Source organism: Gymnoscopelus microlampas, assembly GCF_963454915.1.
Source record: "Gymnoscopelus microlampas genome assembly, chromosome: 5".
In the NCBI taxonomy this organism is placed as follows: Eukaryota; Metazoa; Chordata; class Actinopteri; order Myctophiformes; family Myctophidae; genus Gymnoscopelus; species Gymnoscopelus microlampas.
Genome location: NC_139942.1, coordinates 39,230,601 through 39,258,377, shown reverse-complemented (window position 1 = coordinate 39,258,377; position 27,777 = coordinate 39,230,601). Strand labels below are relative to the sequence as shown.

At 43.8% G+C, this 27,777-nt stretch overlaps 1 protein-coding gene across 1 annotated transcript in view; it reads right to left on the bottom strand.

Annotated features, from left to right (window-relative positions):
* LOC311045084 (activated CDC42 kinase 1-like) overlaps positions 1–27,777 on the bottom strand; it is a 73,742-nt gene that overhangs the window by 28,782 nt on the left and 17,183 nt on the right. The window contains exons 3-12 of the mRNA XM_084056892.1: positions 22,019–22,089; positions 15,478–15,789; positions 14,556–14,708; positions 13,408–13,571; positions 9,661–9,780; positions 6,909–7,035; positions 6,034–6,180; positions 4,366–4,460; positions 3,075–3,269; positions 217–308 (exon numbers count right to left, since the gene is read on the bottom strand). Coding sequence (XP_083913018.1) covers positions 217–308; positions 3,075–3,269; positions 4,366–4,460; positions 6,034–6,180; positions 6,909–7,035; positions 9,661–9,780; positions 13,408–13,571; positions 14,556–14,708; positions 15,478–15,789; positions 22,019–22,089 — 1,476 coding nt within the window. The remainder of the gene's footprint in view (positions 1–216; positions 309–3,074; positions 3,270–4,365; positions 4,461–6,033; positions 6,181–6,908; positions 7,036–9,660; positions 9,781–13,407; positions 13,572–14,555; positions 14,709–15,477; positions 15,790–22,018; positions 22,090–27,777) is intronic.

The following is a 27,777-nucleotide window of genomic DNA, read 5'->3' as shown; positions in this document are numbered from 1 at the left end:
CAGAGAGCTTGTAGATCTGCTGTTTTCGCTACTTTTGAAATGGGATTGAAGTTATTTCAGGATCCCGGTTAGGGTTTTTTAACACCCTAGTCTGTACTTAAAAACGTGCTATTTTTTAACCTTTTTGAAAAATCTTGAGAACTAACTGATTTACAAGGCATTTAGTAGAATCGGCCCCAGGTCTTAAAGGAAGTTAAAAAAAGGAGCGCTACTTACTTTTGGCTCGACCTGGAAGCTGGGTGGGGCGAGCAGCACTGAGGTCTGGACCTAGAACATCAGGTGGATCCATCGGATTACCTAAATATAAGCTGGTAGAGAGAGAGAGAGACAGAGTGAGAGGGAGAGAGAGAGAGACTTAGGGTAGGGTAGGGAATATGTAACCTTGTGACAGCGTATAAATTAGGCTCTAGTCATCACTGTGTCAACACATACGTCAGCTGCTCCTACTTTTAAGTATTTATCTTTATGATTCACAGTAGCCGTACTATTGGTTCTACACCGCGTCATGCATGTCATGGTCCTTCTACCAGGCTTGTTCTGCTGATAACAGGCAGAGCTGTGTTTACTCTAGTGCGTGGGTCTGCCAGTATATGGTAGTATTTTATGTGTTGTAACAGAGGGCAATATTTTAATTGTGTTGCTTCATGTTTCTATAGAGTTGACAGCTGACTGATTAGAGGAGTGGTTATGGGTTGAATAAATTACCCGTTGTTCACGGCCATTACACCAGCCCTGACAAGTGCCTATTCTGGCTTAACAAGCTTCAAATGACCATATCTTCTTCAAATATTTTCCGACTTCAATGGATGACACATCATTTGAAAGCCTACATTACTTTCATAATCTGTAACAAAAAAAAAAGAAGAAAAATGGCCACATCCCCCTTGTGTCCCAAACCATTGTACCTGGTCACATAATACAGTAGGCCAAGGTTCTTCAACGTTTTCAGCCCAAGGAGCCCCTAGCTGAGAGAGAGATGAAGCAGGGACCCCCATATTGTAAACATTTGTGTTTCAGATTCAACTTCTTTTGTTTACTTGGTCTGCTCTTTTTTCCCTCTACACCTATACCTCTTTGCCAAATAATAGCCGATCTACAAGCTCACAACGCCTCGCAGCGCGAGGCGTTGTGAGCTTGTAGATCTGCTATTTTTGGCTAAAGTTCTCCTCAGAAAAGGGATGTTAGGGTTCAAGTGGTTAAGATAAAAAAAATCATATCACACAAAGATTTGGCGGACCCCCTGTAGTAACTCTGAGGACCCCTAGAGGTCCCGGACCCCCTGTTGAAGACCCCTGCTGTAGGCAAAACCATGCTTTGTGTGATCATGCTTATATTCATTGCCTACAGCAGTGATTCACCAAGTGGGGTCTGGGTACCCCCAAGGATCCTTGAGGCGGTTCCAGGGGTTCCCCAACCAAATTAATAAAAATGAATTTATCCACTTTAACCCTATATTTGAAAATATCTTGTATACCAGCTATTCAAAAAATATCTTGGAACAATTTAAAACACACTATCTTGTATGGGGTCCCTGGCACAACATATCTTGAGATGGGGTCCATGGATAGGTACATTTTTGGGGCATGAAAAGGTTTGATAAGCACTGGACTACAGTATGTGCCTTGGCTCCATTAAATCCCAGTTGAGCTGGCTGTAAAGCTCTCTAACAAATGGTTTATTGGTCTGTTCAGTTTGTCGGTCTGAGAGGTTCCAACTGTTGCCCAAAGACTCAATAAAAATCGACATAACAGTACAACACTGAAAATCCATATGCTAAATCTCAACATGACTTCATACAGCTCAACTGACCAGTGGTGTAAAGTAACTAAGTACATTTACTTAAGTACTGTACTTAAATATAACATTTTGAGGTATTTTTTACTTTAGTGGAGTATTTCCAATTTTCAATACTTTTACTTCTACTCCACTCTACTTGACATGGGAGTTATATTTTGATACCAATACTTTCGTACTCTAACTAAAGTAAATTCTGAATACCAGACCTTTACTTGTAACAGAGTATTTCTACAGTGTGGTATTTTTTACTCAAGTAAAACATTTGAGTACTTTTTCCACCACTGCAACTTGACCAGGCAGGTAGACATCTAAAATAAAGTGCTACTGCCATCTACTGGTAAATACTTAGAGTAACATTTCTTCTCGTTCAGAAAAAGCTGGGCAAGCTTCCAAAATGCCATGATGTTGGACCTATTAATCATAATATTGTTTGACTTTGTCTTTATAACTCAATTCCTTCTTGCACAGCAGTGATCATCAGTGAATCATTATAAACATTTCTTTGGGATGTCTTGATATTGTGCAGCTGGAATTGAGTGATTGAATGGAATCAATTGTGTTGAACTGGGTCAATAATCAACCAGGCCTCCCTATTGTGGGCAAAGTTTCACAAACATAATTCAAAATCTTAAAGAATGATACAACAAAAATAGCTAAACCTACAGATCTGCAAGCCCACGATTCATTGAAAAGCTTGTAGATCAGTTATTTCTGCTATTTGTTGTACAATGTCGTCTCATCCGGTGGGAACCTCATACGGGTATGTCCAAAACTGTTCCTTTTCAGGATTCACATAAAAAAAATAGCAAAATCAGCAGATCGACAAGCTGTAGTATGATCAAGTAGGGCGTTAATTCAGGGCCTAAATAAAGGTTATGATGATGATGGATGAATTTCTGATGATGAAGCTCATAGCGCGGTGCCGAGTGCGGCGGTGCGAGCTTGTATATCTGCTATTTTTGAAAACTTTGAATATATGTTATTATTTTTTTGTGGCTTTTCCTGCCTTTTTATTGATAGTATATAGTAGATAGACAGGAATCTGGGGAGAGAGTGATGGGGAGTGACACGCAGCAAAGGTCGTCGGGATCGGGATTCAAACCCGCGACACGTTGTCTGGTTGCATTGCAACCTAGGTGCCCAGACTGCAAGGCCAGCGGTCTGGGCCTTATATATTTTCAAAGCAAACATTTGTAACTCAATTATCTTTCCTTCTAGGGGATTCTACAAATGTCTTCTAAATCCTGACAGTTTTCTGAAGAACTTATGTTTCTTACTCGTCGATCCGGTCGGGGAAGCCCCAGCAGCGGTGAGGGTCCGTGTCGCCGTGGCCCGTGTGGATGAAGCTGTTCTTCAGCGGCCGGCTGATGTCGTGGGCCGACAGGCCCGCCACCGAGGTCACCACGTTCCTGGGGAACGGACCCACCCTCTGGGTCCGCTTGTTCTGACCACGCCACCAGTAGTTCTCAGCCCTAGAAGAGAGATACACAACACCATGGAGTAGAGGTGGTTTCATATGAGCGACAGGGCTGTATAGCTATGGGCAAGTCCATGGCAGTGGTTCTCAACCTTTTCAGGCGGCAACCCCCCAAAAGAATCAATTTTGAACTGGGGAGCCACCCGCCCTGAAAGCACTTGGAATTGTAGGGTTGAGGGAGGCATTACATTTAAGTTTGACTCAGTTCCACAGATAAATATTGTGAAAATAGCAAATCTACAGGCTGTAGATGTGCTATTTTCACACTGTTTGCCTCTTTCTTACATTATTTAACAATTTGGCCAATGTTTGACCAGTAGTAATAGTATAGTTTGTTGATGACTTTCGATGCAGTAATGGTCTTATTCTTTTAATTTCTTATCATTTTTTTGTATTAAAAAGGTCTTTAAATTGTCACTGTACTGTCATCTGGGGACCCCCTCAAAATCATGTGGTTGAGAACCACTGGTCTAGGTCTGGTGTAGGTCTAAAGGTCATTACACACCGGCGATTATGCGAATATACGCACAATTCGGATGCGGTCTGAATAAATAAAAGACGCTTTTTCGCTCCGCGAAATGGATGTGGAAGGTTGCATTGACTTTATAAGGTTTTTTAAAAAAACGTATTATTCGTATGAAAAAAAACGCCCCCGGTGTGTAAGGGCCTTTAGGCTGAAATAATCCTACTGGACCTTGGATCGTTGAACGGGGGGGGGGGGGGGGGGGGGGGGGGGGGGTGTCCCCAGGGAGTGTGTACTTGGCCTCTTCCTTTTGATCCCCTTCTACACCAAATGTTTTCGGCGAAAATAGCTCTGTGACGCGCTGTGAGCTTGTAGATCTGCTATTTTTGGCTAAGAGATTTGGTGTGTGTGATATATGGCGGCCAAGTACAGACCCCTACCACCATTAACTACTGTATATAGGGTTTAAGTGGTTAAATACATATACTGTATATTGATCACGACCTAGTGCAGAGGCACACACATGCACGCGAGCATACACACACACACACACACACAGTGTCAGAGCAAACTAATGCTTTCAGTTCAGACGCTGTACTGGTTTGTAGCTGTGGCCACGCCCACCCACCTGCCCTCGATGATGGTGATGACATCATTGATCTGGATCAGCAGCTTGTCCGGCTCCTCAAAGTCCTGGAGAGCACACATGTCTGTGGGCATGGTCTGAAACACACACACGCACGCACGCACACACGCACACGCACACGCGCACGCGCACGCGCACACACGCACACGCACACACACACACACACACACACACACACACACACACACACACACACACACACACACAAATGACACCATGGTCAACAACATGGGATTGCTGGAAGAAATATGATGGTTCAGTGGTTCTCAAACGTTTTTTGTGTCAAGGACCCACAAACTGATATATATTTGGCCGCGGACCCCCATCTGAAAATGTTTTGTGCCAGGGACCCCCAGAAGAGAAGATTTATGTAAAAATAGCCGACGTACAAGCTTGCAGCATGGTATTAAGTGATGCGCTGTGAGCTTGTACATCTGCCATTTTTGAATAGCCATACATTATATCGCTGCTGTCCGGCAGGAAAAATGGAGGTAGCTGCCTCCATTTTTACGCTTTTGCATTTTCTTCCATAAATCAGGGCCATTAAACACCCTTTACGTCTGTGTGTTTATTAAACAATGATTGAACCAATTAAAAGTATTAAAAAGTGCTTCTGACAAAACCAGCTAACTCCATTAGAACATCAAACTTTCTGCTAAACCAGCTAAGTTCACCAAAGGGGGGTGGAGTTAGCTGGTTTAGCTGACTCCAGGCTCCGTCCCCTTTTGACCTCCAACCTCATTGTGAGCTTGGAGGTCCATTCAGCTGTTTTTATCATGATGAACAAAACCTCCTAACCCCATTTTTGTTTTGTTTTTGTCATTTCCTGAAAAATGAACATTTTGGAGTTAGCTGGTTGCTGCCGGACAGCAGAGATATATGGATAAAGTGGCTAAAATGATTGTGATGCTGTGTTAACACATTTTGCTGGGGATTTGTTTATAAATCATGTGTTATTTTGCCAAAAACTGTCCCACATAAAATGAGGTGTAAGAAACAGTGTGAGAACACCTGTTCTAGTCGCTAGTTAGTTAGTGTGGTGCTAAAAGCATCCACCAGGTGGAGCTGTGTGTCCATTTATGACAGAACTGATCCCTGACGTTGTCAAAGATTCCATCAGGGTTTTAAGTTACAATAGGGTTTTGCATGGGAATAAAGATTAAGGCTCTGAAGATCACATAACGTCCTTTATGAGCTAAAAGTGCTATCGGGACCCATGCCGATTACAACCCATTTGTTTGACTAAGCAATTATCTAGACCTGAGGCCGATTCTACAAAATGCCTTTCAAGAGTTTTTCAAAAATGTTCAAAAATAGCAGATGTACAAGCTCATTGTGAGCTCCTAGATCTGCTATTTTCAAATAGCCAAAGTATAGGTCTGAAGTGGTTAATGTTTTACAAAGTAACAAGTAACTAAAGTGTTCAATTAATTGTAGTGGAGTAAAAGTATAATATTTGCCTCTGAGATGCAGTGGAGTAGAAGTAAAAGTACTGAAAATTGGAAATACTCCAGTAAAGTAAAAAATACCTCAAAATTGTAGTAAAAAGTAAAAGTACAGTAAAGTAAATGTACTTAGTCACTTTCCACCATTGATTTTTGTATCTGCCAGTGTGAACGCAGCATTAAGCATTTTGATTACTTGACCTACCTCGAGCAGGAACTCTCGCAGGGCAACAAAGGTAGGCCTGTCATCTGCCTTCTGGGCCCAGCACTGCAGCATGACGTTAAACATGTCCTGGTGACAGTCCTCTGGCTTGGGGAGACGCTCGCCCTCCTTGTCTATCTTATGAAGGATCTGAGGCACACCATGGAGTCACAAAAAAAGATGAAAATGCGTTTGGTGTTTAGCAGAAGTTCATATGGGATGATTATGTAAGTGTGTCTTATTGAACGGTTAAGTTGTTTAAATTGCTCTGGATTAACTCATTCACTGCCAGACTTATTTCTGGCTGTGTTTGCCCACTGCCAGCGATTTAGTGTTTTTTATAACTTTAAAATGTTCAATGTTTTTTTTTCATTATGATCGCAAGTCCAATCGTTTCTAAACACACCGGCGATACGTGCACGTGCAATCCCTTATGATCGCGTGTTCAACTGTTTGTAGACACACAGGGTAGTTGTGCGAGTGGCCGAGAGAAGACATTTTCAATCGGCGACACTCCATTTTGCAGTAGTAGCAGTTTCTAAACAGCGTTTCTAAACAGCGTTCCACGGCGGAGAAACACGAAGGCGAGAAAATTACGTTTTAGAGGGGGACTTAAACAGGAAGCAGGCGGAAACGAAAATCTTCAATTGACGTAATTTCCGTATCCGGTGGTGTTACAATGAAATGTGTCACTACGAGAGATGAAGGACGATCTTTATTAAATCAAAGTATTTTAAAAAATTACGTTTTTTACGTTCTTGGCAGAATTGGTAATTGGAAATAATTAGGTTTTTTTACGTTCTTGGCAGGGTATGAGTTAAGAGCATCTGCTAAATGCCTAAATTGTAAAATTGTAAATTGCATGCGTGTGTGTGTACCTGGCTTCCGTTGAGGCCCAGCCAAGGCTCCTGGCCGTGCGTGAACATCTCCCAGAGACTGACTCCAAACATCCAGGTGTCCGTGGCGTGAGAGAAGGTCCGGGTCTTCAGGCTCTCCGGAGCACACCTGGTACACAATGAACATAAATACTGTACAACAGGGCTTCTCAAATGTTTTCATGTCAATGACCCCCGTCCACTCCATTCCAAAAAAATCAAATCATGTGGAGACCCCCCGCGGGGGTCCCGACCCACAGGTTGAGAACCACGGTGCTAACACAGCTCAGTAGCACCGACTGACTGAATGTTCACATTCATCACAGAGCTGTGGAATTACGTCTCCAGCCGTGATGATGACATCCTGCCAGAGCCATTACTCACACGTCTCTCCTCCTATAAATAACAGCATCCTCCCTCCTTGGTGGAAAATAACGTAAAGTGCATTTACTCAAGTTCTGCACTTAAACCATCAAGACCTGAAGCCAATTCTACAAAATGTCTTCTAAATCCCAACAGTATTCTGAAAAACGTATGTTTCTATATCAGTAATGCTCAAACTTTTTCATGTCAAGGACATTATCCCAAAATGATGTATTTGGACACCGACCCCCATCTCAAAATATGTTGTTCCAGGGACCCCCAGAAGCAAAGATTTGAGTAAAAATCACACCCAGTGTGAAGTGGGCGGTGTGGTCATCACAGACCCATGACTCACTTTAAAAAAAACATAAATGTGTTTTTTTTAAGTGCATAAAAATGTATAGGACTATGCACATGTGTCATGTGTCTCGCTAGCCAATCACAGTGCAGCAAGTGGCCATCACAGTGATGGAAGCTCACTTAAAGAAAAATATAGATTTGCATTGAATGTGTAGGGGTTAGGGGTGTACAATGGGTGGCCAATCACAGTGCAGGGTTAGGGGGGTACAATCGGTGGCCAATCACAGTGCAGCAAATGTCAATGTCTCAACCTCACATATAGGGGGCGGTTACACCGCCCAAAAATCTTTCTAAGTGTCCAGGGCCCTCGAGGAGGTGGGCGCCTGCCTTCCTGCCTCCGGGAATTTTCTTGCAGGTGCCTGGAAGGCCCACCTGTGCCATCGGATAGTTATGCCCAGGACAGAGGCCTCTTCCTGGGGTAGCGATGGGTTCAGCGAGGCCCAAAATCCTGGTTCTCAAAAAAGTTGAGATTTTCGGCCTGGGGTCCCCCAGGGGGTCCCCGGGAACCTCTGGAGCCCATGCAGACACTTAGAAACATTTTAGATTTTTTTGGGAGAACCATGATTTTGGGCCTCGCTGAACCCATCGCTACCCCAGGAAGAGGCCTCGTCCTGTGGTAGCGATGGTTCAGCAAGGCCCAAAATCCTGGTTCTCAAAAAAAAATCAAAACATTTTCTAAGTGTCCAAGGCCCTCGAGGAGGTGGGCGCCTGCCTTCCTGCCTCCGGGAATTTTCTTGCAGGTGCCTGGAAGGCCCACCTGTGCCATCGGATAGTTATGCCCAGGACAGAGGCCTCTTCCTGGGGTAGCGATGGGTTCAGCGAGGCCCAAAATCCTGGTTCTCAAAAAAGTTGAGATTTTTGGCCGGGGTCCTCCAGGGGGTCACCGGGGACCTCTGGAGCCCATGCAGACACTTAGAAACATTTTAGATTTTTTTGGGAGAACCATGATTTTGGGCCTCGCTGAACCCATCGCTACCCCAGGAAGAGGCCTCGTCCTGTGGTAGCGATGGTTCAGCAAGGCCCAAAATCCTGGTTCTCAAAAAAAAATCAAAACATTTTCTAAGTGTCCAAGGCCCTCGAGGAGGTGGGCGCCTGCCTTCCTGCCTCCGGGAATTTTCTTGCAGGTGCCTGGAAGGCCCACCTGTGCCATCGGATAGTTATGCCCAGGACAGAGGCCTCTTCCTGGGGTAGCGATGGGTTCAGCGAGGCCCAAAATCCTGGTTCTCAAAAAAGTTGAGATTTTCGGCCGGGGGTCCTCCAGGGGGTCCCCGGGCACTTCTGGAGCCCATACAGACACTTAGAAACATTTTAGATTTTTTGGGGAGAACCATGATTTTGGCCCTCGCTGAACCCATCGCTACCCCAGGAAGAGGCCTCGTCCTGGGGTAGCGATGGTTCAGCGAGGCCCAAAATCCTGGTTCTAAAAAAACCCACCCAGTGTGAAGTGGGCGGTGTGTGGTCATCACAACATGACTCACTTTAAAAAAAGAACAGACTTTTTTTAAAGTCCACACTGCTATTCATAAGGCTGCACATGTGTCATGTGTTTCGCTAGCCAATCACAGTCCTGAATTTGCAAAGTCAGCCAATCACATAACGTGATATTTCTTGCTACGTTTTTGTTAAAAGGTTAAAGCATTATATTCTGATAGTAATCATTGCTATACAGAGCGGTTTGTTCAGTAACAGAGGTCTCCCCGTCTCTCCAGCTCTTTCATAAACAGAAAAGCGTTTAAAGGAGCATTTCCCCCCTGGAAGAACTTACAGTCACTCAATGTTAATAATATTTGTAGTAGATAACAGTAACAAAATGTGAAATTTGCACCCTATGGCCAGAAAAATATAGAAGTCTGTGTGTTTGACTGGGGTTTGACTGGACTGGGTTTTATGGGTCCTAGACCTAGATAAAAATAGGGGTTTGATGCAAAATCGGCGAAATGTCCCTTTAAAAAAAATGAGAGAGGGAACAAAAAGAGAAGAAAGAAAAGAGAAAAGAAAAAGAGGGGAGAGAAAAAGAGGTTTGATGACTCACCATGCGAAGGGCACCTTGCGGTGCTCCTGCATCACATAGTGCTCGTGGTTGTTGGGCAGCGCCCTCATCAGGCCAAAGTCACCGATCTTCACCCTGTGGGCCGACGCCAGCAGGATGTTCCTACACACACAGAGAGAAAAGGGTACGATGTAAGCAGTGGTGTAAAAGTAACTAAGTACATTTACTCAAGTACTGTACTTAAGTACCCTCTTGAGGATTTCTTTACTTTACATAGACAGGAGGGATTTCAGAAAAAAGGCCTTCTATAAGGAGGTTAGAGGCATTTGGGGGTAAAAGTTGGGAACAAGGCCATTATACATAATTCAAGGGTGCTGAATCAGAAAAACACGGTTCCCAAGCAAAATTCTTAGTGCTTAACCTCCTAATTTGCATATCAAAATGGCTGCCGATTTTGAAGTATTTCTTAAATAACTCTATAACAAAGCAATCAAATCTGACAAATAAAGTGTATATATTTATATTCTGAGGGTCAGACAATGTGTGGAAGGTATTTATAATGTAATATATGTAAATAAATGTAAATAATGTAAATAAATATGCAAATTAGAGGCCACTATTACAGAAAACGGTTCCATACTTAAAGTGATTCATCCGCATCCCCCTTATTTTATTTTATTTCTACTTATCTGTATTTTTACCATCCTTAAGACATCTAAAATACATATTTAGATCATGGAAAAATCCTGGTACATTTGGCCCCTGATGACCAAAAAATAAATTGCCCCCATGTATAACTCACCCCCAGAATGAGTTAGAGCCACAGAACTGGTACTGATAACTGAACACAAACTACTTTCAACACAACTATATAGAGTGGGATGGGGATGGCTATAGGTACACTTAGACGGCCAACAGGGACTAGCTGAAATGTATTAAGCCCCGCCCCTCTGTGTTCCTATTGGCTGGGCTTTAAACAGCCATAACTCCAATTCCCAGCATCGAAAACCTATGAAACTTCCTAGATGCGCTTAGACGGCCAACAGGGAAAGGCTGAAATTGTTTAAGCTATGTAGCCTAACTTTTCAGTTGATTGCCATACAGGCTTGTGTCCCCCCCCCACCCCCGATGGGCCCTGCCTAGTACAGCCTAGTCCAGCCTATTACTGCCTAGTCCTAGGACTAGGCTAGACCTGGGTGTACTAGGCTTTACTGTACTAGACTCTGCTGGGCTCTAATAGTCTGTTTTCAGCTCTAGCAGGCTTTGCTAGGCTGTACTTGGCTTTATTAGGCTATAGAAGGCAGTACTTTACTTTGGCCTACACATGTTCATGCAAAACTATTGGTGGTGCACACACAAACTATTGCCCGTGTACACAGTGGTTAGTCCCTATGGGTTGAGGATCTACAGGGCTGACAAGAGCATAGTACAGCCTAATATAGCCTATTAGAGTCTAGTACAGCCTAGTACAGCCTCATCTATCCTAGTCCAGCCTTATCAGTCCTAGCATAGCCTGGTACCCCCTCCCCTATTATGTTCTCCCACCAGGCTGGACTAGGCTAGACCTGGGTGTACTAGGTTTTACTGTACTAGTCTCTGCTGGGCTCTAATGGTCTGCTTTCAGCTCTAGCAGCCGTTGCTAGGCTTTACTGGGCTCTATTAGGCTATAGAAGGCAGTACTTTACTTTGGCCTACATATGTTCATGCAAAACTATTTCTTGTGCACACACAAGCTATTGCCCGTGTACACAGTGGTTAGTCCCTATGGGTTGAGGATCTACAGGGCGGACAAGAGCCTAGTACAGCCTAATAGAGCCTTTTAGAGTCTAGTACAGCCTATTACAACCTAGTCTAGCCTAGTCCGGCCTGTTCCATGCTAGTATAGCCTATACCACCCTCCCCTAGTCTGTTCTCCCAAAAGGCTGGACTAGTCTTGGATGTACTAGGCTGTACAGTACTAGACTCTACTGGTCTCTAATAGGCTTTTTAGCGGCTCTAGCCGCTCTATACCTGACTTTGTCCGTGTGCGTCAACGTTCTGATTGGTCAGGTGCGTCAACAAAGTGATTGGTCAAGCTTCACGCGACACATGGCTATAAACACATTATAAACACATATCAATGACAAAATGTATCAAAGGCGCCGCTACCTTCACACAGGGTGTGATTTTTTAATCTCTAGTAGGCTTTGCTAGGCTGTACTAGGCTATATTAGGCTGTACAAGGCAGATCTGTACTATGGTCTACAAAGGTTCATGCAAAACTATTGCTCGTGCACACACAAGCTATGGCCTGTGTACACAGTGGTTAGTCCCTATGGTCTGAGTATCTACAGGGCTGACAAGGGACTAGTAAAGCCTAATAGAGAGTATTAGAGTCTAGTACAACCTACTCTAGCCTAGTCCAACCTGTTCCATGCTAGTATAGCCTATAGAAATGATTTCATGTGCATGCCATAAGCAATGCACAACACGTCGTTGCAAATGCCGGAAATCTGGGTTACGATGCACAGCCATGTGTGCATGTCAGCAACGGAGTGATGATCAACCTCCTTGTATGAATGTGGTCTAGTGTCTAGACTTTCGTTCAACAATGGCCAATACAGTATCTTTAGAGTACTAAACCGTTATCTGTTATGGGGGCCGCTATTTTGCATATTTCGGAGTAGGCTGATTATTATATTATATTATATTATCATATTATATTACTTACAAATTCTTTACTCACATTGTAGAAAATGTATATAGACACTTCATTTGTCAATTTTGCTTGCCTGCCCACAGAGTTATTGAAGATAAAGGTGCGAATTTGCCAATTTGGCAGCCATTCAAATATGCAGATTAGAAGGTCAAAAACTAAACATTTAGCATGGGGAAAAAGTATGTATTTTAGATGTCCTAAGGATGGCAAAAATACAGATAATTAGGAACAAAATAAGGGGGATGCACCTTTTGCACCGTTTGAGTACTACGGTACATCATTTTATGTAATGGTGGCCTCTAATTTGCATATTTATTTACATTTATTACATTACAAATATCTTCCACACATTGTATGACCCTCAGAACATAAATATATACACTTTATTTGTCAGATTTGCTTGCTTTGTTATAGAGTTGTTTAAGAAATACTTCAAAATCGGCAGCCATTTTGATATGCAAATTAGGAGGTTAAGCACTAAGAATTTTGCTTGGGAACCGTGTTTTTCTGATTCAGCACCCTTGAATTATGTAAAATGGCCTGGTTCCCGACTTTTACCCCCAAATGCCTCTAACAATCACATATTTCAGAAATCCCACCGGTCTAACAGGAGTATTTCCCATTTTCAATACTTTTACTTCTTCAAATCTTTGTGTGATAGGATCATGTTTTTTTTACATTAACCCCTAGCATCCCTATTCTGAGTGGAACATTAGCCAAAAATATAAGATCTACACGCTCACAACACCTCGCGCTGCGAGGCGTTGTGAGCTTGCAGATCGGCTATTTTTGGCAAAGAGGTATTGGTGTAGAGGGGAAAAAAAAAGAGCAGATTAAGTATTGACGGTTCAAGTGGTTAAATGTCAGAAAATACACATTAATCCAACATACACTGATGATAGTGCTGTCAAAGTCTATGAAACTGTCTAAGAAATCTATGAAAAAGTTTAATCTGCAACACAATTGTACACAATACGTAGTGGGGGGGTCCCTGCTTCATCTCTCTCTCTCAGCTAAGGGGGTCCTTGGCCTGAAAACGTTGAAGACCCCTGTAATGTAATGATTGTGAGCGGGCATGATCAGGCCTATACCTGGCGGCCAGGTCTCGGTGGATGAACCTCCTCTGCTCCAGGTAGGCCATGCCACACGCCACCTGCACCGCGTACTGGCACAGTGTGTGGATGAGCACGGGGCCCTGGGGCCGAACGCACCGCAACACCTCCAACAGGGAGCCCAGAGGGGCCAGCTCTGTTACCTATGGAGGAGGAGAGGACGAGAGACAAGGACAACGTGGTGGAAGGTAAGGGAATAATAAAGGGGAGAGAGAGAGGGGGGGGTGGGGTAGAGTAGAGAGAGCGAGGGGCATAGAGGAGGAGATGAATGAAAAAGGTGAGAGAAAGAGAGACAGAGAGACAGACAGACAGAGATAGATTTGATCAGCCAAAATACAACACAGACACATCCATCCAAAATAGTGGTGAGGAAATCATCAGCAACAGTAACAGAAGGGGAGTGGAAATGTCAGCCCTTATTTTAGTCTCTGTCTGTCTCGTTTCCTCTCTCTCTCTCTCTCTCTCTCTCTCTCTCTCTCTCTCTCTCTCTCTGTCTCTCTCTCTCTGTCTCCCTCTCTCTGTCTCCCTCTCTCTCTCTCTCTCTCTCTCTCTCTCTCTCTCTCTCTCTCTCTCTGGCCTCTTTTCCTCTTTTCCTCTGGCCTCTCATCACTCTCTCTCTGTTCTTGACAAAAGGCCTTGAGATGTCTAACCTGATTTAAACACACACTACAAGGACAGGAAGCAAGCTGAGTGAGTGCTTGAGTTGGGTGTCTACACTGTGGCTTAGTGTGTGTGTGTGTGTGTGTGTGTGTGTGTGTGTGTGTGTGTGTGTGTGTGTGTGTGTGTGTGTGTGTGTGTGTGTGTGTGTGTGTGTGTGTGTGTGTGCGCGCGCGCGCGCGCGCGCGCGTACATACACTGTATGCGTGTGGTGTGTGCGTGTGTGTGTGTGCGTGTGTGCGTGTGTGTGTGTGTGTGCGTGCGCGCGTGGGTGCGCGCGTGGGTGTGTGTGTGTGTGTGTGTGTGTGTGTGTGTGTGTGTGTGCGTGCGTGCGTGTGTGCGTGCGTGCGTGCGTGCGTGCGTGCGTGCGTGCGTGCGTGCGTGCGTGCGTGCGTGCGTGCGTGCGTGCGTGCGTGCGTGCGTGTTCGTGTGTGCGTGTGCGTGCGTGCGTGTGTGTGTGTGTACAGTACCATCTTCATGGGGTGAGACAGCACCACTCCATACAGACGGATGAGGTTCTGGTGGTCCAGGGAGTGCATGGCGTTCACCTCACAGATGAAGTCGTCCAGAGCGTCCGGCTGGTTCAGCACATCTGTCTTCAGACACTTGACCGCTACGTTCAGCTGGAGGGCAACAACTTCACATTAGAGCAACAATGATGACACACGTTTGGCTCCAATGCCAATTATACGTGTTTATTTGAATTTTTTCATCTCATTCACTGCCACTGATGTAAAAAAACGTATTTTTTTCCAATTACCAAATCTGCCGTAAAAAAACGTAATTTTGCAAAATAATTAAAAAAAAAAAGATCTCAACGTCCTGACACATTTCATTGTAGCACACCCGGATACGGAAATGACGTCAATCGAAGATTTTCGTTTCCGCCCGCTTCCTGTTTAAGTCCCCCTCTAAAACGGTCTTTTCTCGGCTTTGCATTTCTCCGCCGTGGAATGCTGTTTAGCAACGCTGTTTTGAAACTGCTTCTACTGCAAAATGGAATGTCGCCGATTGAAATTTTCTTCTCTGGACCACTCACACAACTACCCTGTGTGTCTACAAACAGTTGAACACGCGATCATAAGGGATTTAACGAGGTCTGTGGCGAGGTGAAAAAAGTAAGTGAGTTTTCCGTTCACATGGCGATACATGGTGTTTTTACACTGGGCTGGACTCCGCCCCGATCGGAATGTTTGTTGTCTGAGCGGCGTGCACGGCTCGCTTGGGTGTTTAGAAATGATTGGACTTGCGATCATAATGAAAAAAAGAAATCGTGAATTTTTTAAAGTTATAAAAAACACAAAATCGCTGGCAGTGGGCAAACACAACCAGAAATAAGTCTGGCAGGGAATGAGTTAATGGGTTAAAAAACACAAAAAATACAACACTCACCACCTTCCCCGCCGGCGTGAACCACTCTCCTCTCTTCACCACCCCGAAGGAGCCGTCGCCCAGCTTCTCAAAGAGCGCCAGGTCCTTCTCCGAGATCAGGCAGGTCAGGGCCTGCTGCTGCTGCCCCGGACCCAAGGGACCGCCCCCCATCAGGCCCAGGGACCCCAGGCAGGGACCCCCACCAGGCTGGACCCCCTCTCCTCCTCCTCCTTGGCCCAGGGGAGGAGGGGTGGGGGACAGCTTCCGGAAGGACGAGGTGGGCTGTCCCTGCTGGGGGAAGTCACCGCCGTCTGGACGCTTACCGCTGAACACCTGAGAAAGAGAGAGAGATTTTTTAAAGGGGTGGTGCCATAGTTTTGCACTTTTTCTGTTTTTCATGTGTCTATGAGGTTGATAGAACTTTATTAAGCCCCCTGTTGGTGTTTTTATTGTGTTTTATGTCTTCTCTGACTATTTTGAGTTTCTACCTGGAGGCTGAAACCTTGAGGGTCAAACGTGCCAATAGAGAAACAGCGCTTTAGTGACATAGTAAAAATATACCCTCCCCCTCATTATCATAACACAACAGGTGTGGGCATGAGGAGGAGGAGGGACTAGGACAGGTGGGTGGTGCTAAGGTGGTGGAGGAGGTGCTAAGGTGAGAACCAGGTATACTTAACTCATTCACTGCCAGAACTTTTTTTTTTTGCGTTTGCCCACTGCCAGAGATTTTTCATTGAAAAAAAAAAGTACTCAGGAGCCGAGATACAGAAGTTTTAAGTTTTAAGTTAACAAGGAAGTGGATGGGAGTCTAGATCTTCGAAAAATCATATCTCCTTGGTCTTTGGGTCAAATTTGAAAAAAATAAATAAAAAAATCATAGCACTCGTTGCCGTGCTATGAGCTTGTAGATCTGCTATTTTTCAATAGCCAAAGAAATCTAAAATGACAGGCAGGCAGGCAAGCGGGGCCGGTCGGCCCCCGAGCAGCCGGTCGGTGCACCACCAAAGTGTGTAGCTTTATCTGGCTGCTTTGATCGGCCATTGAGCCACTGAGCTATCTGTAGGAGCACTTTGTCACACAGGAGACGAGCGGGCTGGCTCTGGAGGAGATGAAGAGGTGGAACAGCAATCCATCTCCCAGTTAGTCTAGTGCAGTGGTTCTCAACCTGTGGGCCGGGACCCCCAGGGGGGTCCCCACATGATTTTGTAGGGGGTCCCCAGATGACAATAAAGTCACAATGTAAGGAATTTTTAGAGCGTTTTAATATATATAAAAAAGAAAAGAAAAAGACCAAAGTAATCAACAAACTATACTATAAAACTGGTCAAAAATATAAGAAATTGTGAAAATAGACGATCCACAGGCTCACAACTTCTCGCAACGGCGTTGCGAGGCGTTGCGAGGCGTTGCGAGGTGTTGTGAGCTTGTAGATCTGCTATTTTCATAATATTTATCTGTGGAACAGAGTCAAACTTTAATATAATGCCTACAATTCCAAGTGCTTGTCAGGGTGGGAGGTCCCCAGTTCAAATATGATTATTTGGGAGGCCGCGGCCTGAAAAAGTTGAGAACCAATAAGCCTATCTATCTATCTATCTATCCATCCTTCCATCTATCTATCTATCTAGTGTATCTATCTATCCATCCTTCCATCTATCTATCTATCTATCTATCCATCCTTCCATCTATCTATCTATCGATCCGAGGTTATGCCGTCAATTCCGTGCGTTCTTCTTTTGCCTCGTCTTCTGGACAGTAAAATCAGTATCGCTAAATTAACCCGGAAAAATGAATACAAATGACCTTTTTTACAGGTCCATTTGTATTCATTTGTACATACTTAAGTTACATTAAACACAGGGATTTGACTGTATGCGTACGCGCCTATCATCTGCATGTGTGTGTGTGTGTGTGTGTGTGTGTGTGTGTGTGTGTGTGTGTGTGTGTGTGTGTGTGTGTGTGTGTGTGTGTGTGTGTGTGTGTGGGGGCGTGTGTATATGTGTGGGCGTGTGTATGTGTGTGTGTGTGTGTGTGTGTGTGTGTGTGTGTGTGTGTGTGTGTGTGTGTGTGTGTGTGTGTGTGTGTGTGTGTGTGTGTGTGTGTGTGTGTGTGTGTGTGTGTGTGCAGCAGAGTGAGGTGTGTGTGGAGGGAAGGCAGAGCCTTGTTGTGGCCAGCAGCGCCCAGCGGTCAGACCACTTACGCCCGGGGGGAGGGGGGGGGGGCACACCACCAACACCACATAGTCCCAGCACCCATATCAGGCCTAGCAGAGATGACACTCTTACACACACACACACACACACACACACACACACACACACACACACACACACACACACACACACACACACACACACACACACACACACACACACACACACACACACACACACACACACTCACAGATACTCACACACACACACACACACACACACACACACACACTGAGCAATGGCCTTTCCACAGTGATGAGGAAAGGTGCGTAGCTATGCAGTAAATATGCAACCGTATGCATAGTCACACACACATACTGCACAAACACACACGCGCACACACACACACACACACACACACACACACACACACACACACACACACACACACACACACACACACACACACACACACACACACACACACACACACACACCTATTTATCAAGGGGATGTTTAGACTGCAGGATATTCCATTACTTCTAGGAAAGAGGAGCTAAAGGAAGAGAGAGAGAGAAATAGAACGTGCATGTGTGTGTGCGTGTGCGTGTGTTCATGTGTGTGTGTGAGAGAGAGAGAGAGAGAGTATAAGATACAGAGAGGGAGAGAGAGAGAGAGAGAAACAAAACAAAGAGAGTTCCTGCCTCTTGGCTTAAGCACTCACAACACGGCAGGAATTACTTAGCTGTTCGGAAGCAGTCATTAGGGAACGCTATTAGATTAGACCGACTGACCTCACTGTTTCTGTGTGCGTGCGTGTGTCCGTGTGCGTGTGTGTGTGTGTGTGTGTGTGTGTGTGTGTGTGTCTGTGTGTGTGTGTGTGTGTGTGTGTGTGTGTGTGTGTGTGTGTGTGTGTGTGTGTGTGTGTGTGTGTGTGTGTGTGTGTGTGTGTGTGCGTGCGTGCGTGCGTATGTGTGTGTGTGTGTGTGTGTGTGTGTGTGTGTGTGTGTGTGTGTGTGTGTGTGTGTGTGTCCGGCATGCCATTCACCATAACCCATTCAATCCGGGAAACACATCTCTGTCATTTTAGGTTTCTTTGGCTATAAAATAAATTGCAGATCTACAAGCTCATGAGCTTGTAGATCTGCTATTTTTGAAGAATCGTGAAAATTTGTGCAAATCTTTGAGAGTACATTTTTTAAAGCGAACATTTGTAAAACATTTTGTTCCAAAGATTTGAGTTACAAATGTTCGCTTTGAAAATATATATATTCAAAAGATCTGCACAAATGTTTTTGTGCAAAACGTTTTTTCAAAAATAGCAGATCTACAAGCTCATAGAGCGGCACTCGGTGCCGCGCTATGAGCTTGTATATCTGCTATTTTTGAATAGCCAAAGACATCTAAAAAAATCACACCCTGTGTGAAGAGAGTGGTGCCTTTGATGAGCCCCGTATTGATGTTGTCATCAATGTTTGTTTATTGGACATACATACATACGGACGGACACACGGACAAAGTCAGATAGGAGTGGTTGGCACCACTCAAAAATGACAGAGATGCGCTGCCGGACCGAGTGGTTTAACGTGTATACCAGTACAATTTGCGGCTTGTGCAGAGCCATGGAAGGGAGCGCTTTGTTTGGACGTACGTCGCTCCGTATGACTCCGTGTGACAAATGGAGAATATTTAGGTACCAAACAGGGATGGAAATAAACCATTCTCTAGTCTCAAATAGCTGGTAGATGCCAGACTGGAGAGAGACAGTGCTGTGTTTATCAGCTAAATTGTCCCCCGGCCCCTGACAGACACTCAATGTCATAAGTCAGTGGTTCTCAAACTTTTTCATGTCAAGGACCCCCAAAATGATATGTATTTGGCCGCGGACCCCCATCTCAAAATATGTTTGTTCCACGGACCCCCAGGAGCAAAGGTTTGAGTTATAAATGTCTGCTTAAAAATATGTATAAAGATTTTTCAAATCACGATTTTTCAAAAATAGCAGATCTACAAGCTCATCTTTCAGCACTTGAGTTTTTACTTGAGTACTTGAGGTAACATTGTTTTGAGTATCTGTATCTTGAGCATTTATTATTGGATAATTATAACTTTCACTCCACTACATAACAATGACAAATATTGTACTTTTGACTTTGGAGTACATTTAAATTAACCACTTAAGCCCTATTACAACTATAGTGAAAATAGCTGATCTACAAGCTCACAACCCTGTTGCATATTATTACTATTTCTAGAAAATCTTTACATTTTGGGGGGAAATGTCTAGATCGTGATACAGCAATGCATTGATATTAAAAAAGAAAATGCACTTGAATACTGTACTGAATACTTAAAGGAGGAGTTCACCCAAAAAATGACTTATTTTCTATCAACTGCACACCCTATGAAGCCTTGAATCCATGGATTATTTTTTGTTTTTGTCGCATTCCTAAGCTAATAATTTGATTCCCGTCTCCTACCGACTAATGTATCCGGTAGGAGACACAAAGTAGATTATTTGTGTCTCCTACCGGAAATACACACAGTCATCAAATTATTGTCTTAGGAATGCCACAAAAACAAAAATAAATCCATGAAATCAAGGCTTCATGGGATGTGTAATTGATAGAAAATAAGTCATTTTTTGGGTGAACTCCTCCTTTAAGTATTTTTTAAAAGCATGTACTTTTGATCTTTGAATACTCTGTCGGGTGGAAACCAAAACTGTTATTACTTTTCCAAACTGTTAAAATATGGAGATACTGTACGAGGTTTCTGCCCGGCGACAGCAACGATATGGTACCTTCGTGCAACGTCTCCCAAAGAGAGAGGGATGACATAGCGTTATCATAAGAGTAAGAGGGTTTTATTGGACTCTGGAGGCTAAGATTAGCATTTAGCATTCAGCGTGGGTATGTAGGATGGGCAGTGGAGGAGAAGAGCCACATCTCCAGCAGCTAATGCATTCTAGAACCAGTGGTTCTCAAACTGTCAAGGACCCCAAAAATGAAACCCCCAGAAGCAAAGATTTGAGTTACAAACGTTTGCTTTAAAAAATAAATAAATAAATAAAGTCTTCAAGATTTTTCAAAAATAGCCAAAGTGTAAAATATGGTTAAAGTGGTTAAAATGATTGTGACACCATATTAACTAATCTTGCTGGGGACCCCTGGGGGTCCCCGGACCACACTTTGAGAACCAATGTTCTAGACGGATATAAACAGTAGCCGCGTGTGGGTTTCACATTCACACTGGACCAGACATGACATAATGCTGAAGGCCTTTTTTTAAAAACACCACATCTCCGTGGTCAACAACTTCAATAACTGTGTGCGTGCGTGCGTGCGTGCGTGCGTGCGTGCGTGCGTGTGTGCGCCAGTGATGAGTGGGTTTCAAATTGGGGGCCAGCCATTCAAAAAATCTGGAGGATGGCAGAGCAGTATGCACGGACACATGCACACACACACACACACACACAGATGGTGGGCTCAGGACGGTGCCAGAAGCGGAAACAGACAGGTGTAATTATAGAAACCCACTGAGGTCCTCTGGGCTCTGCTACAGTACTTCCACCAGGATCAGCCAACGTACACACACACACACACACACACACACACACACACACACACACACTCACTCACTCACTCACTCACTCACTCACTCACTCACTCACTCACTCACTCACTCACTCACTCACTCACTCACTCACTCACTCACTCACTCACTCACTCGGTCAACTGCATGTGCATGTGCGTGCATGCGTGTGTACGATTAACCAATTCAACCCACTAGATTTTGTCAACTGGACCCAAGTTAGTTCAGTACTTATTTTTTTTATTTATCTACTAAACCAAATCTCTGCACCAAAACTATTATACTATTACTATTTTTGGCTAATGTTCCCCTCAGAATAATGGATTCTGGGGTTCAAATGGTTAAGACAGAGGGAGCACGTGTGTGTGTGTGAGTACCCGTTATCCCGTTGCCGTGAAATCCATACACTATCTTAGCAGTGCACTACAGTACAGTGAAACTGTAGACTTGTGATTGTGTGCCTCCTGCATACGTGTTCATCTTCACGTGAGGGGTCCTCCAGCCCCCCAGGGTAAGGAACGGGGACCCCGGACAACAAAGCATCCAGGGTTATAGTTTAATAGATACATTTCTACACCCTCACTCTGAGGGTAAATGAACAGGACTTTACTGTGGACTAACAAACATATGGCCTAGCAGATTTGTCATCATAAGTAATTCAGGATCTGTGAATTATTAAGTGTAAGTGTGTGTATGTATGTATGTGTGTGTGTGTGTGTGTGTGTGTGTGTGTGTGTGTGTGTGTGTGTGTGTGTGTGTGTGTGTGTGTGTGTGTGTGTGTGTGTGTGTGTGTGTGTGCATACCCCACCTACCTTACTCATCCAGGACTTGCGTTTGCACATGGTTTTCCTTCTCTTGACTGCCTCCAACAGACGCCTCTGTCCTTTAACAAGAAAGGAGATGAAATGTGGGTAATGCCCGAAATAACAACATCGCGAATACAAGCGACCACAATGGCTTTTCTCAGGATACAGTGATAGGGCTATACGCTAATATACTGTACTTAGGGACTTGTCTTAGACAGGCACGCGATTAATAAATTAGTGTAATAGTTATAAAGTAAGTAATAAGTCGTTGCTGTCGGGCAGAAACCTCGTATCTCCGTATTCTAACCTTTCGTGTTTTTTTCGTGAATTAACGCCTCAAATTGATCATTATACAGCGTCACAAAATCAGCAAAAAGTAGCAGATCTACAAGCTCGAAACGCGACGCGAAGCGACGCGTTTCGAGCTTGTAGATCTGCTACTTTTTGCTGATTTTGATTTGAATTTGAATCCTGAAAAGTAACAGTTTTGGACATACTGTATGAGGTTTCCCCCCGACGGAGACGATAAGTAATAACACGTTTAGAATAAAGCAAATGTGAAGCAACAAGTGTGTGTGGGGCATATAATAATAATGTGTGAGTTATCGGAGATGTATTTGCACGAGTAAAGCCTGATTTATACTTAGTTGCGTGGCCGGCGGTGCGAGAGCCGAGGCATTGTGTGATGTGAGCTCTCGTACGTCGGCTATTTTCAACGCGGGACACACACACACACACACACACACCAGTGCATGACTTAATTATAAACCAGGCTTTAGCGCAGGACAGAAAGTGGGTGTAATTGGTCTAAAGCAGGACGCTCCACAGCACCCTGAGGGCCCTGCTAACAGGATTTAGAACACCATGCTGCGCGCGCACATGCACACGCACGCACGCACGCACGCACGCACGCACGCACGCACGCACACACACACACACACACACACACACACACACACACACACACACACACACACACACACACACACACACACACACACACACACACACACACACACACACACACACACACACACACACACACACACACACACACACACACACACTCGAGACAGGCAGACAAAGGACTAGGCAGCTCCCAGTGACATTTGCTATTGTGCCTAATTAGCAGTTGTGTCCCTGAAAAGGCATTAGTGGTACAGTATTAGTTACGGAGGATTTGCTCTGGTCCTATAAGCGTGAGCCAAGGGAAGGACTCTGCAATTACTGTACAGTACATCACAAAGAAGTATAGACAGGAGGGATTTCAGAAAAAAGGCCTTCTATAAGGAGGTTAGAGGCATTTGGGGGTAAAAGTTGGGAACAAGGCCATTATACATAATTCAAGGGTGCTGAATCAGAAAAACACGGTTCCCAAGCAAAATTCTTAGTGCTTAACCTCCTAATTTGCATATCAAAATGGCTGCCGATTTTGAAGTATTTCTTAAATAACTCTATAACAAAGCAATCAAATCTGACAAATAAAGTGTATATATTTATATTCTGAGGGTCAGACAATGTGTGGAAGGTATTTATAATGTAATATATGTAAATAAATGTAAATAATGTAAATAAATATGCAAATTAGAGGCCACTATTACAGAAAACGGTTCCATACTTAAAGTGATTCATCCGCATCCCCCTTATTTTATTTTATTTCTACTTATCTGTATTTTTACCATCCTTAAGACATCTAAAATACATATTTAGATCATGGAAAAATCCTGGTACATTTGGCCCCTGATGACCAAAAAATAAATTGCCCCCATGTATAACTCACCCCCAGAATGAGTTAGAGCCACAGAACTGGTACTGATAACTGAACACAAACTACTTTCAACACAACTATATAGAGTGGGATGGGGATGGCTATAGGTACACTTAGACGGCCAACAGGGACTAGCTGAAATGTATTAAGCCCCGCCCCTCTGTGTTCCTATTGGCTGGGCTTTAAACAGCCATAACTCCAATTCCCAGCATCGAAAACCTATGAAACTTCCTAGATGCGCTTAGACGGCCAACAGGGAAAGGCTGAAATTGTTTAAGCTATGTAGCCTAACTTTTCAGTTGATTGCCATACAGGCTTGTGTCCCCCCCCCACCCCCGATGGGCCCTGCCTAGTACAGCCTAGTCCAGCCTATTACTGCCTAGTCCTAGGACTAGGCTAGACCTGGGTGTACTAGGCTTTACTGTACTAGACTCTGCTGGGCTCTAATAGTCTGTTTTCAGCTCTAGCAGGCTTTGCTAGGCTGTACTTGGCTTTATTAGGCTATAGAAGGCAGTACTTTACTTTGGCCTACACATGTTCATGCAAAACTATTGGTGGTGCACACACAAACTATTGCCCGTGTACACAGTGGTTAGTCCCTATGGGTTGAGGATCTACAGGGCTGACAAGAGCATAGTACAGCCTAATATAGCCTATTAGAGTCTAGTACAGCCTAGTACAGCCTCATCTATCCTAGTCCAGCCTTATCAGTCCTAGCATAGCCTGGTACCCCCTCCCCTATTATGTTCTCCCACCAGGCTGGACTAGGCTAGACCTGGGTGTACTAGGTTTTACTGTACTAGTCTCTGCTGGGCTCTAATGGTCTGCTTTCAGCTCTAGCAGCCGTTGCTAGGCTTTACTGGGCTCTATTAGGCTATAGAAGGCAGTACTTTACTTTGGCCTACATATGTTCATGCAAAACTATTTCTTGTGCACACACAAGCTATTGCCCGTGTACACAGTGGTTAGTCCCTATGGGTTGAGGATCTACAGGGCGGACAAGAGCCTAGTACAGCCTAATAGAGCCTTTTAGAGTCTAGTACAGCCTATTACAACCTAGTCTAGCCTAGTCCGGCCTGTTCCATGCTAGTATAGCCTATACCACCCTCCCCTAGTCTGTTCTCCCAAAAGGCTGGACTAGTCTTGGATGTACTAGGCTGTACAGTACTAGACTCTACTGGTCTCTAATAGGCTTTTTAGCGGCTCTAGCCGCTCTATACCTGACTTTGTCCGTGTGCGTCAACGTTCTGATTGGTCAGGTGCGTCAACAAAGTGATTGGTCAAGCTTCACGCGACACATGGCTATAAACACATTATAAACACATATCAATGACAAAATGTATCAAAGGCGCCGCTACCTTCACACAGGGTGTGATTTTTTAATCTCTAGTAGGCTTTGCTAGGCTGTACTAGGCTATATTAGGCTGTACAAGGCAGATCTGTACTATGGTCTACAAAGGTTCATGCAAAACTATTGCTCGTGCACACACAAGCTATGGCCTGTGTACACAGTGGTTAGTCCCTATGGTCTGAGTATCTACAGGGCTGACAAGGGACTAGTAAAGCCTAATAGAGAGTATTAGAGTCTAGTACAACCTACTCTAGCCTAGTCCAACCTGTTCCATGCTAGTATAGCCTATAGAAATGATTTCATGTGCATGCCATAAGCAATGCACAACACGTCGTTGCAAATGCCGGAAATCTGGGTTACGATGCACAGCCATGTGTGCATGTCAGCAACGGAGTGATGATCAACCTCCTTGTATGAATGTGGTCTAGTGTCTAGACTTTCGTTCAACAATGGCCAATACAGTATCTTTAGAGTACTAAACCGTTATCTGTTATGGGGGCCGCTATTTTGCATATTTCGGAGTAGGCTGATTATTATATTATATTATATTATCATATTATATTACTTACAAATTCTTTACTCACATTGTAGAAAATGTATATAGACACTTCATTTGTCAATTTTGCTTGCCTGCCCACAGAGTTATTGAAGATAAAGGTGCGAATTTGCCAATTTGGCAGCCATTCAAATATGCAGATTAGAAGGTCAAAAACTAAACATTTAGCATGGGGAAAAAGTATGTATTTTAGATGTCCTAAGGATGGCAAAAATACAGATAATTAGGAACAAAATAAGGGGGATGCACCTTTTGCACCGTTTGAGTACTACGGTACATCATTTTATGTAATGGTGGCCTCTAATTTGCATATTTATTTACATTTATTACATTACAAATATCTTCCACACATTGTATGACCCTCAGAACATAAATATATACACTTTATTTGTCAGATTTGCTTGCTTTGTTATAGAGTTGTTTAAGAAATACTTCAAAATCGGCAGCCATTTTGATATGCAAATTAGGAGGTTAAGCACTAAGAATTTTGCTTGGGAACCGTGTTTTTCTGATTCAGCACCCTTGAATTATGTAAAATGGCCTGGTTCCCGACTTTTACCCCCAAATGCCTCTAACAATCACATATTTCAGAAATCCCACCGGTCTAGTACGCGCTTCCAGGCGTATGATAAAGCGCAAAAATACAACAGTGAAAAAAAAACTAACCTGAGGAAACCGAATGTGAAAAAGGTAATCAGAAGTAGGGCTGTCACGATTACAAATTTAAGTTGACGATTAATTATCAATCAAATAATCGCGATTGACGATTTAATTGTGTTTCTGTCATTGAAAATGTATGGAACATTATGAATAAAAATGACATTTCTGTTTGGCTTTTAGCTTTCGTAAACAAAAGTTGCACCAGGCAGATGTGACAAATAACACATATTTAATTACTTTCTACTTAAAAATAAACATTAATAATGGAAATAGCCGATCTATAAGCTCAAAACGCGTCGCATCGCGACGCGTTTTGAGCTTATAGATCGGCTATTTCCAAAATTTTTTACATTTTTAGAAAATATATGACTTTTTAACATCGAATTGATTATGACGATTATGCAAAAATAATTGCGATTATATAAAATAATTGCGATTAGATGATTATGTAATAATTGTGACAGGCCTAATCAGAAGGCCCGAACTAGCACATGATTTGAAGATTCTAAAACATGCAAACATTTTGGACCTAAATCAGATCAGATGTAATATTTCTGCACAGCCCCTTCTTCTCTCATGGTGGGTCAACGTGAAATGCTTACATTCAAGTTTAGGAGAGTTTGGAAAAAGGCGATTCTCTTGAATGCTGCCTTCGGGTACGGAATAGAGAGAGGGGGCATTTTGCCTTTCTTACACCATAGTAAATGCTGCATTCATGGTCTGGAGAGGGCACTTTTTACAGACGGGTAAAAAGGGCAGGGGCTCAAGCCCCTTTGGGGACTATGTATGCATTTATGCCTGCATTTATTTACCAGCAACAACAAAAAAACGCTTTTTGTGGACACAGTCCCTGAGACAGCGTGGGAGAGACAGAAATGTCTTTCACTAGCTGGCTGCCCTTCAAAGGTTGTGAAGGTAAAAGGCTGACCTTGTTTTCCTCACTAGTGTGTCCCGAGTGTCTGTCCACGGTGCTAATAGGTACGATTAGGCTTTAGGCACGGGTTTGGTGTGGTTAAGGTTAGGTTCATATACTGTAGGCCATCCGCACCAAGCACTATAACTATAACTAAAGATATTGTATTAAAAAGTGTAACTCAAGTTGACGGCAGAATCCACACCACCATTATAAAGATGACAGTGGTGAAGGATATACAGTAGTTATAGTGCTTGGTGTGTGGACGCCGGCACCTAGACATGGTTCACATGACTGTTGTCTGCCTGCGTCACGATCGTCATGGATGCACTTCAACCGTGTGTGTGTGGATTTCTCCATTTACAACCCGTACATCTACATAAACGTTCAGATTTCAAATATGAAGCGCTTACCCCATGACCACGGATGTTTCAATTTTGGAAGATACGGGTACTTCTGCTGGCCCGTGCAAAATTGTAACATCCATGGCCATGGGGTAAGCTCTTCATACAGTATT